Source organism: Leptonotus elevatus, chromosome 7, assembly GCF_054856555.1.
Source record: "Leptonotus elevatus isolate MCC_2025b chromosome 7, RoL_Lele_1.0, whole genome shotgun sequence".
Classification (NCBI taxonomy): domain Eukaryota; kingdom Metazoa; phylum Chordata; class Actinopteri; order Syngnathiformes; family Syngnathidae; genus Leptonotus; species Leptonotus elevatus.
Genome location: NC_141245.1, coordinates 26248421 through 26261692, shown reverse-complemented (window position 1 = coordinate 26261692; position 13272 = coordinate 26248421). Strand labels below are relative to the sequence as shown.

The window sequence follows — 13272 nt, the reverse complement described above, 5'->3', positions numbered from 1 at the left end:
CATTTGTACTTTATTTGAAGTGTCACGTTTTGTGTCCCGAGCATTCATAAAGAGATGTTTTTCTTGTTATTCTGATGACACTGATGTGCATATTGTTTGCATTAAATGCACTTTGAGCTTCAGTGAAGTTGTTCCAAAATGTTTTGTTATCAGTTTGAGTCCAGATGTGCTTTCATTAGTCAGCAATTTATCAATTCATAGCAAGTAAAAGTCTCATTCGTTCAACATGGACTCATCGTGTCATGTCCACTTTTTGAATGGAAATCAACAATGACAATTTACAATACAGGCTGTAGAAAATAGTGAACATGCAAAGTAAGACTTTGGGGAAGAAAAGATGAAATTAGGGCAAGAAGAAAAAAGTAACTTCAAGTAACCACTTACTTCATAGGTAAAGTAATGGCTTACTTTTCAAACAAGTCCTAATTTACTGATCTGAAGTAACTTGCCCAATTTGCTTGGCCTCAACTTGTTTTGTTTTTTTCTTTCTGTTGGCCGGTTGGATTTGAAACCGCAAAACACAACTGACAATTGTTATCGCATACACGTTGGTGTGTGTATGTGTGTGTGTGTGTGTGTGTGTATGTGTGTGTGTGCGCGCGCGTGTGTGTGTACTAATGAAGCTTATGTACATGTTGGTGTCAGGTAGGAGCCCCGAGGGAGTCCACGTCAAATGGCGTTCAAAATGTTGGTGAATTTCATACTGATGAGGTGCTACTGAACTTTTCTTTCATCATCATCATCATCATCATCATCATCATCATGACGACTTCCTGGCGGTAACAAAGACGCGACCGCTTGACGACAACTCATTATTGTACGACTTACTTGTCATGCAAGTCAACTAAGAATGACAACAGACAAGTGGTTGGCCATCAGTGACATCATCGTCATGGCAGTCACCCCCCACCCAGCCTCTCTTTTTTGGGGTCCTAAGAGGTCCATTGTCCACTCAGCAGCCCATATGTTGGCACGCATGCAGCTTAAGATGTGTGTGCGCACACACTCACACAATGCAGCAGTTGTAATTGTTTTGACATGCGCTGATTTGTGTGGCTTTACTTGTGATGACGTCACACGGGCCAGCAGTGCCGTGGTCCACTATTCCACCTGTGCGTGTGCGCGTGTGTGCGCGGGTGCGCGCGGGTTCGGCCACTTCCCTTTCTCCCTTGACTTCCTTCCCCCTTTGAGGAGCAAGACAACAGCAGGCTGAGCACGCGAGCCGGTTAGGGGGCGCCTGCCCACAAAAGGAGCGTCCGCTGGCTTTGGCAAAAGACGGGATATCTTCTGCGCTCAGTTAACTGCCAAAGTGCTTTCTGGCAACACAAATGCACTTTCTGGTGCCGTGAGTCTATCTGTGCTGGACTGGCCATCTGGTCCGTCGGGCACATGCCCGGTGGGCCGGCGTCTCTTGGGGCGGACGCGGTGCTTTTAATGATTTGTTCCCCACCATTTCACTCCAAGCGAATTTCGAGGCACGTTCATGCATAGGCAGCAAACAAGAGCAAACAAGTTGCAGCGCTACGTGCTAGCCACGGCTGCTCACGAGTCACGTGGGAATACAAATTTGTCTTTAGAAGACAACATTTGATTCTTACAGTCGATGTCAGATGGAAATGTCTGAAGTTGCAACTGACAACGTCCAGCCAGCCTTTGAATGATGAGAAAAAAAAAAAAAGGCAGCGAGTTGGACACAATTGGGGGGGGCTGCAACTGGGCGTGCGGGGGGTGGGCCCGGACGGGACCTTCCCCCCAGCTATTTAAACAGATTCCAGCAGATGGTGGAGGAACATCATCAGACGCAACGTGCGTGCCTCCGTCCCAGACCAGGACCATCCCGTGTCCCCGCACCGCTCGAGACCCCTGTGGGAAACCTTCCTGACGTGGATTGACCGCCCGCCGTCCTCTCAAACATGCCGTCCGACTTGCTCACGCCCTTTTTGGAAGTGGAGCGGGACTTGTGCAAGGTGAGGACAACAGACGGCCGACGTTTTCTTCTTGGCCTGGGAACAAACGCAAGTCGCTCGCAGTCAACGTCACTGCAACGCGTGATGTTGACCGCCAAATGCCGTCGCACTTCACAACTATTTTGGAGAAGAAAAGCAACATAACAAATGAATCGTAATCGTAACAGGAACAACACATTTTATTTTGTTGGGTTAAAAAATTGTAAATACGAGAAGTTGTATGCTGGTGAACTTTTTTTGGGAGCGTCAACAATCCTGTTATGATAAATTCATATATTATTTACAGGCAAAAAGTTGTCAGCTTGGAGGATGAAAGTCATATTTTTTAAAGAAAAAAAAATTGTAATCTTCAACAGAATTGAATTTAGAAAAGTCATTTTACCAGAAGAAAAATTGTGGCCTGATAATATCAACAGCAATTCATCAGAAGTTGAAAAGTTGCTTCTCAGAGCAAAACCGTTTTGACATAAATTCAAGTTTTCTTTTAGAAGGTAAAATGCTTTGGGGGATTTGTGTAGTTTTCCAGATTGGGGGGGTGGGGGGAGGGGGGGGGGGGGGGGGGTCAACGCCGCCTACACTCTGGCTTGTTTGTGGTGTTTTTTCCTAATCCTTGAATAATCAAATTTTCTTGTTTGTTTGTTTTTTGTCACATGGCAATTACGAGTATATGAGCATCAATTGCTTAGAATTTTTGGGGGAAACCGAAACCCTGCTTAGCTAACCTAATCCCTCACTTATTTGCAATTTACTATAAATTATATATTTTTTTTGATTGGCAATTACAGTTTAATGAGTGTCAATTATCTGGATTATTTTTTGGGGGGGCCCGTTCCCAATTTATTTGCGGACACCCCCCCCGCTCATTCCTGTTTTGTTTTTTCTCAGTCCAAACGATGGCTCCAACCTGGAAAAACGTGTACAGCTTTTGTTTGTGAGCGTTGTTCAAACTTTCTTCCACTCGTTTGTTGCTCCTGTCCGGTCTCAACAATTTTGGAATTAAAATTCAAAACCAGAGAATTTGCAACAACAAAAACAACAATGATGTCAATCACCTCTAACATGAAATATTTATCTTTGTAGTGTTTTCATTTGGATGAAGAGGATTTGCAAAACTGGCTTATTCAGTTTTATTTTTTTTTATTTTTTTTACACGTCTCAACTTCTTCTTCTATTTGTAATCTGTGACCCAGCGTAGTCTCAGTCAGCCATGTTTTACAAATGAGTTTTTGACATAATCCAAAGGCAAATCATCTCAATTTTCCACCATGACAATCATGACATTATTATACTCATACAAATATGAATAAGGCGATATGACACGCCCCCTTTGAGCTGCATGTTTTACAGCGATGCTAATCTAAGAGGGTCAAAGTCGTCATGTGGCAAAACACACACAAAAAGTAAACCTAAAAATGGTGTGAAAAACGAACTTGCTCCTTGCATGGAAACGTCGGCGCTCCTAAAATGGCCGCCGCGTAGGCACGCCCATTTGCCAGGCTGCAACAGCACATTGGCATATATCTGTCTTTATTTTTACGCTTTACACTCGTCAAACCAATCACAGAACAGTTTTTTGGGGACAGAGCAACATGGCAACCGTTGCTAACTTGCTATGCTTCAAAGTTGAAGGGGATTGTTGAAGGAAAATTCTTTAGCGCTCGGAACGACGTTGCTCAAATGAGTGAAACGAGCGCAAGGAACTGATCAGCTTCTACTCCCGAGTGCGTGCGTGCGTGCGTGCGTGCACGACAAGGTCATCAGATCATTTTGGACTTGACAAAATGTCGTTTTTGAACACTTATGTCATCACAATCAAACTTTGAATGGATGACAGAAGTTGGACCAACTGATCAAATAATTGCCTTAAATGTTGAAATCACAAATTAGCTCCTGCTACGTTGCTAGCACGTTATGTTTCGCTGAAAAGCCTCACGCTGCCTTGTTCTTCCTTCGCCAACAGAACTTTGCCGGCCTGGAGGTGACGGAGACGTTGCTGGCAAGCCTGCGGCCTCCGGCCAGAGCTCGCTGTTTCCAGCGCCGCCATTCGCTCTGCCCCGTCACGCTCGCCAACTCCAAGTTGAGCGACGGCGAGTCCTCCACTTGGGCACCGCAGTGGAAACGGGAGAGCCGGCTCCCTTGCTCGGTACTCAGCCGCATTCCTTTCAGGACGGACCGCTCGGTCAGCATGATCGAAGGCGGCGTCGCCGCGGACGAGGAAGCGCCGCCGCCACCTGCCCGGCCTCCGCCAGGGCTTTGTGTGGGCAACCGGAGCTCCGCCCCGGCGCCGGCTTCGCCTCGCCTCTCCCCGCGCTACAAGACGGAACTGTGCCGCACGTTCGAGGAGAGCGGCCTGTGCAAGTATGGCGCCAAGTGCCAGTTTGCGCACGGCCTGGACGAGCTACGAGGTCTGAGCCGCCACCCCAAGTACAAGACGGAGCCGTGCCGCACCTTCCACACCGTCGGCTTCTGCCCGTACGGCGCCCGCTGCCACTTCATCCACAACGCCGAAGAGCTGCTGAAGTTGCGGAACGAGCTGCGGAACGAGCTGCGGCCGCCGCCTCTGCGCCACAGCCTCAGCTTTGCCGGTTTCCCGTCCGCCGAAAGTTGGCAGCCTCCGTGCCGGCCGTCATCGCTGCACTTGGCCCGGGCCTCGTCCACGTCGCCCTCGGGGAGCCCGAGGCTCCTCTCGCCCCTCTTTCCGGAGCCGGGGCTTCTGCGCCCTTGCCCCTACGATTTGTCCGTTGCCAGTGAGTTAGCCGGAGAAGACGACAGCTCCTCTTGTGGATTTGTTGCTGCCAGCGAGAACGCCATCTCCGCTCTTGGGTTCTTCGCCGCCAGCAAATATGACTCCACAACCGCTGCCGATGACGCCGACTCTGCTCTTGGTTCCTTTCCCGCAGCCGTCGCCAAACTGCCTCTTGGTTGCGTCGCCGTACGCGGCGATTGTGCCAGTATCCGGCGCTGCGCTCCAGCCTCCAAACACCTGCTGTACGGCGCCGCCCCTTCCAGTGCTCCGGCCGGCCTCCTCGGGCCCCCCGGCCTCCGGCGTTGCTTCTCGGCCGACTCGCTCTCGGAGGAGAGTTACACATCGTCCTGCTCCCTCAGTTCCGCTTCCAGCGGCAGCGAGTCGCCGGGCTGCGAGGGCCGCCGCCTGCCCATCTTCAGCCGCCTGTCGGTGGCGGACGAGTAGCCGGAACGTCGCGGTTGCGCTCGCAAAAGAGTTGTGTTGACTTTGTCTCGTGCATATTGCATAGCGTCGCTCCCAGCAGTTTTCTTTTTGTGCTCTTGCAGCGCTGGCTAATCCTGGTCCAGAAATTCCAAACCCTGCCACAGTTTGGCTTTCGCCACAGGTACTTCTCCTGAACCGGCTCCCAGGAAGCTCCTTTTACCTGCCAGGTGAGGAGAAGCACCTGCGGCTAAAGCCAAACTGTGGCAGGATTTGGACTTTTGGAGCCGGATTTGCCATCTGAGTGCGCTCGTATACTGTTGTATACCAAGGCCAGTGTGCCACAATGCCAGTTTGTCTATATGCGTCCTGGCCATGACCGGCGACCGGTCCAGTGTTTGTCTTTTTGTGCTCTACCATTGACTGACGACCAGCCCATTGTTTTTAGAAATGTGAATGGCTGGCGACCAGTCCAATTGAAGCGAAGTAATGCTAACATTAGCCTAGCCGCTCGTCCAGAGCGTCACACTTATTCTTGATGATGATGATGATGATGATGATGAAGCCTTTTAGCAAAGCCAGAAGACGATTAGTTGGTCTGGGCGTTCAATTTCGAAGTTGCCTGTCGTTGAGCGGCCTCTCCGCCGGCCCAGACAACAAGCATATACTGCCAATTAGCATTAGCTTTTGTCGAGCTGATGCATTTTGTCTGCTTTTCGGTGGATAACAACTTTGCTGCTTGCAAATAATTTCAGTGAACTCTCGCACTGTTCACTGATGTATTTTTCAATATTTTTTTTATTGTTGGATGTATTTAAAATCATTGTGGAATGTCCCTACTTACACAAGAATTGCTCGGGTAAAAAAAAGAAAAAAGAAAAGCTTTTCAAAACTTTTCTGAAGGTGCCATTTATGTGAATGCAAATTTTTGTTATTCACAGGCTGGCCTGAAACCGTGAATTGTGTTTTAAGTTTTTAACATTTCTAATACTTTATCGATTTTTTTTCTTCTGACTGCCAACAGGTTAATGAAGTCCTCAAGTGATTGGCAGGTCAACATGGAAATTGTTTTTTTAGTGGCCATGCAGTGATGCCACCTGCTGATGTATTTCCTACGTTTCTCCTCGATGAAGTTCTATTTATTTCTTGTTTCCTTCAAAGTTAAGCGCATCTTATTTTGTGGTTCCATGCTTAATGATCTCTCTCACATAATTTAAGAGCCCTTGTTATTTACATGTTGTTTTTCTTAATATATTGGTGTTTATAGTTCTTTCAAAATAAAAAAACATTCAGAAAAAGAAAAAAAAAACGCTCAGTATATGTTGTTTTAACAGATGTCGAGAACGAAGAGTACGAATGATTGAAAGTCACTTTTACGTCAGAAGGACACGACATTATTAAACTGCACACGTTTGATTTTACATACACAACTTGCAAAATACAAGTCTAAAAGTGGACAACGGGACAACTTGGAGCAAAATGTTCTCACATGCAGCTCGATCGTGAACTCGAGGAAATATTTCATTGTGTGTGTGTGCGCGTGTGTGCTCCTGTGTGAACCCTTTCTCTTCTGTGGCCCCGCCTCTCATTGTGTGTGTGTGTGAGATTGTGTTATGTTGCCATTTGTGCGTTTGTGGTGATTGACACTTAGAAGAATCCTTGGGCAACAGATGCTCTGACAAAGACACACACACACACACACAGACACGCACACGCACACACAATGCAGTTGAGTAGATACTTGTGACTTCCATCTGCCATCACCGTCAAACGAATAGAAAACGTCAACCATCTTTTCCAGCCCCCCCAAAAACACCAAACCTTTTTTTTTAGGCAAACCGCATAAACACCCCATGCAGAATTTTTTGTGTGCAACATGTATTGCAGTCACCGTGTGAGTCTGTGTGCATATATTTGTGTGTGTGTGTGTGTTGGCATTTAACTGAGGTTGTGTGCTAATGAAAGACAAAAGCTAGGAAGACACACTCCCACAACCCCTGTGGCTACTTACCATTGAGGACATGTGTGTGCGTGTGTGTGTAGGGTGGGAAGGGGTCCCTAAAAAGGCCAAGGGGCTGGTCCTGTGAACCCCTCCCAACCCCCAGGCCGCTTTGTGTTGCACTGCTTTCCCTTTTCAGGCAAACATCTGTATGCTAATGCTCCTCAGCGGAGGGAGAGTGGGGGAGGGTCTGCCTCTGTGGAAGTTGGGGGTGGGGTCTCTTGTACAACTTTAAAGTGTACTCAACACTAAATCAACTTTTTTTTGGGCTGATAAACTATATGAACTGGTGTCTACATGTCCTGGTGATTATTTTGACATTTTTGTTTGTTTGTTGAAAGCTTGAATTTGGGGCAAAAAGCAAGTTTGGCGCCATCTTAAAGTAGCACTAAGGAACTTTTCAAACTTAATCAAATATTTTCATGACTCTTCTGATGAAACATCGACTTCAAACTAGTTGAATGGTACTTATTTCTGCTCCTTCTCGAACCGAAAACTTTGCATGACTATTTGTTTATATTTTGTTTAGTATTTGCTCGAGACAACTAAAGATCAAATAAAATCAAACCTTTGCCATGGCCTGGGGGGGGATTTTTTTTCCTGGCATTAAACAACTTTTAGGAAGATGATAGGAACACTGCCACATAAAAAAGTGTGCTGACTGCTGTATGGCATATGTCACTTCCCCCTTACCCCATTTGTTACAAAGATGGAAGTCAATTTGGATGTCGACGCATGATTACTGCTTTCATGGCAGAAGCTGCAAAACAACTGAAAAGTTGTGTCTTAGGAGACAAGAAAGAAAAAGGGTAGCTACCCGGATCAAAGGACAGTCAAGGATCAACATTGGCCTTCAACTTTCCCTCGCTGGCTTGAGTTTAAAAACGACACAATGCGCTTCATGGGAAATGTGGTCTTCCTTCAGGCATAACATTACTGCTTTTGTCCATGTGGCGCCGCCATAATCAATTTAAACTCAAAGTTGAAAATTGAAGGAGTGGTATTAAGTTCAGAGCCCAGTGGCCAACTACGTCACTTGTGGACTATGGACTTGCCAAAGAAGGTGTCGGTCGCCGCCTCTCACAGCCCTTTTCCAGGTTTTAACGCTCCCTCATTTATGCTCAACTGACTGGACAGGTAAGCGTCAGGTCAGCATCACAAAGGGACATTCGGGTCGCGGATGACTTGAAGGCTTTCACGAATGTGACATGTAAAGTTAAATGCAGTGGATGGAAGTCCCAAGTCAAACATTTCTACCTGCACTTTTTTCATGTCATGACTTCATCTGCACTCTCATACGAGAATACAAGTTTTTTTTTCCAGATGCAGTTTTTAGCCAAGTGGTGAGGGAGACTAACATGAGTAGAAAAAGAGTCCCTAAAGAAAAAAACAAAGATAATCAAATGTTTATCGATCATTACACGTGTGGTGACTTGTGATGCACCGAATGTTCGGCCACCAAAATGCAATTAAAGCCGAAAGAATATGGCCGAAAGACGATGGGGTGACGCAAAGAGAAAAACCCCCGCAAGCAAGCGTCTGTTTGGATTAAACACCAAACGCGGGGGTGAGTGTCCGCCTTGCTGCTCGCTGGCGTTTCACCTTGTGAGTACCGGCAGCTTCATTGCGCACACATTGCGGAGAGGGGCGTCGCTTGGTAAACTATTGTTCAACATTTCAGCGGGTTGAAAAAAGATAGCGCTGCCGAGAACTGCACGACAGTGAGTCACTCATTCTCCAGCGGAACCTTCCGTTTTTCCTTTGATTTGAGCCCCTCGAGCGCTTCACCTTCTTCACTGGCATTGCGGTGGCCGTGCTAAATACTTCAGCTAATGCTAGCACTATTGCTATCAACAGTTTTAAACAAGCAAGCACTTACCGCTCTCTCCGGGTGACGACAGACCTGTACAGGACGCCGTGTGTGACTGCAGTCCGTTCCCGAAGCCGATTGGCTGTTGCGAAGAAATGCGTTTATTTATTTTTAAACGTTGGTGAATATGTGAAGGTGTGGATTTTAAAGCGCGCCGCGCCCCGCTCCAAATGCGTCATCCGCACCGCACGCATCTCTGTCCGCCCGTGTGAACTACTGTACATTCACTATAAAGTGCAATCTCGCTTCATACTACTCTGATTAATATTGCGTTAGTGGAATATGAGTTAAGCAGCAAAACCCAGCAGTTTTTATCCATATCACAAGGCGGACATTTTGCCACTTGCTGTTGAGTGAAAATGACATCACAGTTGCTCAGGTAGCAACCAATCACAGCTCAGCTTCCAAAAACAGGTGAGCAGTGATTGGTCGTTGCCTGAGCAACTGTGATGTCATCTTAAGTCGACAGCAAGTGGCCAAATGGCCACCCCAAGATGGATACAAATGGCTGGATTTTGCTTCATAACTTGTATTCCACAAATGTAATATTATACAGAATGCCTTCTTTAGACGAGTGAGGTCACATAGAAAATATGATTGAAGGTCGACTTCCACTTCAAGAACGCAAACCTCTTGCCAGGCAGCGAACACTGCCCTCTGGTGGTCCCAGTACAACCTTTTCAAACAGTCTTGTTTTTTGAAATTGAATACTGGTAGAACAAAAATGATATCATAGCTAATAATAATAATATGTTAATTAGTTGTGTATGTACAATTGTATACATATATATGTATGTATGCATTTTTCTTTTCAAATACATTTTTTCTTTTAAAAAGAATATCAAATTGAAGTGAAGCTTGTGAATCGAAATCAAATAAATACGCAGTACTACTAGCCAGAGCCACCACTTACAACGGCACGTCCCTCGAACACACGACAACCTGAGTGCACACACATTCAAAACGTGGGACGTGAATCAGCACAAAATGTCACGATCGATCCCACGATCAGAAATGTTGCATTTGAGATTTCCACATTTGGAGAATTGGCAGGGGTCAGCAGCACAACCGGCGTGCAATGGGCCCGGACAGGTAAGTATGGCTTGAAGCACACACCTGCACCCGGGTCTTGAGCACGCATGCCATCTTCAGTCATGGGCTGATCGGCTGTGCACGTGTAAATGCACGCACGCACGCACGTACATGGTACTCTCCTTGTGGAGCCATCTCATTGACATTCCTTACCCTAACCTCAACCATAACCCAATTCAAACCTAAACTCTAAAACCAAGTCTTGACCCTCAAAAAGAGGTCTGAATTTGTGGGGACCAGCAAAATGGCCCCACAAGGACGGGTGGGCCCCACAACTCTCAAATCTCGAAATATTAGCCTCACCGTGTAACCAAAAGGTACGTACAACACACAAACTGGATGAGGCAACATTAACACCCCAGTTGAAGTAATACTTTTAGTCATAAGAAACCATTTCAAATGAGGCTTAAGGATTGCTGCTGACATCTAGTGGTGTGTAGCAAGCACTACATTCTTCAACAACACTACATTCATACATTTGGTCTTTGATTAGTGAAGCAACAATGTTATTTTCCAAGATATAGATTTGGAGCTGCCTATAGCCACACTGTATTGTAAACATTCCACTTTCTTTCTTGCTTCTTATTTTAAGGTTAGTGCAAGAGAGATTTGTGCAATTTATGAAGAGCTCAGTCATGATAAAAATGAGAAAATAGTTATGATGTGTGCAATGGACGGAAGAAGACAAAGACTTCAAATATATGACAATATGATAATAATGCTAAGTTTTGACATGCCAAAAATATTTATTTACCAGTAATAATAATAAGAATACATCTATTTTACATATACTGAATATGTACAGTACTCGCACAATAGACAATAAAAAGATCAGCAATTTGGAAGAATTTTGAACTTAATGCTGGAAAAAAATTCAATAAGATTGCAGTAAACAGCATTTTTGAAGAATTTAACCTGTGCATTTGGTTTTCCTGCTGAAATCACTTCACACACCATGCCAACAGGGGGCAGCATAGCACCGCACATTGAGAAGTGAGACGCTGACAACTTCATATATAGACTTGTTTCGCCGCAACATTTATCATTTTATTGGCATACAACATTTTTTGTTAACTGTGTTGCCTTATATGATTATTTTCTCACAATATTGAAAAATATAACTTGCTGCACTTGATTATCACGAAACATTTGTTAGGAGAAAAAAAACATCTGCTCATCTGCCGCTGAAAAAAAAAATACTTTTTGTTGGAAAAAAAAAGTTAAACACTTTTTGTGCCTAATAAAAAAAAAACTTGGGAAAAAAAATCTAAACATGTTTAAAGAAAATAAGACTATTTTGTGCAAATAATATATAATAATTGTATTACACTAATATATTATAATATTTGTGTTGATATTTTCAAGATTATTCCATTTCTAATGAGTAAAGTAAAAAAGTTATCACAAAAAAAAAAGTCCTACAATAAAATATTGGTTGACATTTGTAATACTATGTGTCACACTAAACACAGACAAGAGAACTCTAATGAGTTTTAAAGGGTGTGGGGAATGTCACAAACCAAAATAGAAATAAAAATTTTTTTTGTACCATTCGGCAAAGTGATGTTAATGTTACCAAAACATTGAGGGAAGCAAATACGGTTTAATCAACAAGCGATGTTTGGAGCTGATGTTGAGAACATTACACAAAGCGATTCCATCATACAGATTGCAGCGCCCAAACCTAAAGTTGCATCATAAAATGAGACAAAATAAATAAACGTAACAATTTGACTCATCGTCATCTGCATACAATTTATATATATATATATATATATATATATATATATATATATATATATATATATATAAATTAACAAAAATATTCTAATATTTCATTTTTGCCTTCTTCAAGGTGACGCAGTCGCCCTAGCGCCCTCTATGGGCCAGCTGCCACTGCTTGAAACCGGGGACCCTTGTTTGAAATCCAAACCCTGGTCCTTGAAACTCTTAACGTAAACCCTGAACCTAGTCTGGAAACCTTACTTCTGACATTATGGTCCTCATTGTGTGTGTCATCAGCTGAATGACTTCATCTCTCAACAATCTCCAAGTGAATTTGATGCTATCTGGAAAAATGAAACCCAACCAGCAACGTTCCGCACGCCCCCACCCCGTATGAAAGCAAACCACATAATGATCATTTGTGTTAAGTTGTATTTTATTTGCTAGCCGCGGGCTCCCCAAGTGGCGACAGCATCAATCTTGGGCAAATGTTCATGCCAAACTATTTGTGAACTTACTTGACTTTCAGCCGTAGTGCGACGGAATGATCCAACACGCCGCATGGTACAGCGGTGACACACTTTTCAGCTATTTTTTTTGAATGGGAAAAGCACACAACGCACAAATCCAAAATGAACACTCACAAGGAGCATGCAGCATATGGAGTTATGTTGAACTGAGACGAGGAGCTTCATCTAGCCAGGCCATAACTGTTAAATTATTTTAAAAAATGTAATGTGGTGCCACCATCACAGTGGCAAACTAAAGTTATTGGGTTGGAGTCAATGATTCACAGATTTTTGGGGGGTGTTCACTTTACTGAACAAAAGCGTGTGTGTGTGTGTGTGTGTTAAAAATAGCCTATTTCTTTACAATCCCTCACGTTCGTATGTTTTGATATTCTTAGTTGTGTGAATGCATCTTATTCCGTCGTTTTTGACATTCTACATTTCCCAAGTGATTCAAACCATTTCAATTTCAGCATGTTCCAAGAATTCCCACTTCATGGGCTATTATTCTTCTCATTTCATATAACATCTACCATTTTACCCACAATTCAACATTGTTCACCCCCTAAATCCCCATTCATTTCCAATGAGACATTCAACAATTCGTTCCCATTCTACATTCAAAATGTTCGGATCATTCTGATCACCTTGGGAATTATTTCCAACAAACAAAAATTCCACATTTTTCACTCACTTATTGCACATTTTCACCAATATCATATAATTAAATATCACTCCACATCATTCAATGCATGCATTTTAACCACTACATTTCAAGTTCATTCATTCTTCAATATCATTTTATTAGATTCCAAATCATTCATTACCATTTGACTTTAATTAATATCATTCAACCACATTCAATATGATTCCACGTTTCTATAGTTTTTCAACTCATTCATTTTGGTAAAATGACGAAAGTTGCTTCCGTCGGCGCTTAACTC

General features: G+C 44.0%; 2 protein-coding genes across 3 annotated transcripts in view; one reads left to right on the top strand and one right to left on the bottom strand.

Moving 5' to 3' along the window:
- LOC147171707 (Golgi-pH regulating cation channel) overlaps window positions 1-13272 on the bottom strand; it is a 55469-nt gene that overhangs the window by 29115 nt on the left and 13082 nt on the right. The gene's annotated exons all lie outside the window — the stretch shown is intronic.
- LOC147171708 (mRNA decay activator protein ZFP36L1) lies at window positions 1834-6304 on the top strand. Its single transcript, XM_086080975.1, has 3 exons — window positions 1834-1967; window positions 3928-4790; window positions 4977-6304. The coding sequence occupies exons 1-3, from the start codon at window positions 1914-1916 to the stop codon at window positions 5155-5157; spliced, it is 1098 nt and encodes a 365-aa protein (XP_085937101.1). The 5' UTR covers window positions 1834-1913; the 3' UTR covers window positions 5158-6304.

What these genes read in the sequence shown, in the direction of transcription:
- LOC147171708 (XM_086080975.1), top strand. Translation starts at nt 1,914, where the DNA reads ATGCCGTCCGACTTGCTCACGCCCTTTTTGGAAGTGGAGCGGGACTTG. An exon ending in TGGAGCGGGACTTGTGCAAG is followed by an intron (nt 1,968 to 3,927) that starts GTGAGGACAACA and finishes CTTCGCCAACAG; the next exon opens with AACTTTGCCGGCCTGGAGGT. An exon ending in AACGCCATCTCCGCTCTTGG is followed by an intron (nt 4,791 to 4,976) that starts GTTCTTCGCCGC and finishes CGCCCCTTCCAG; the next exon opens with TGCTCCGGCCGGCCTCCTCG.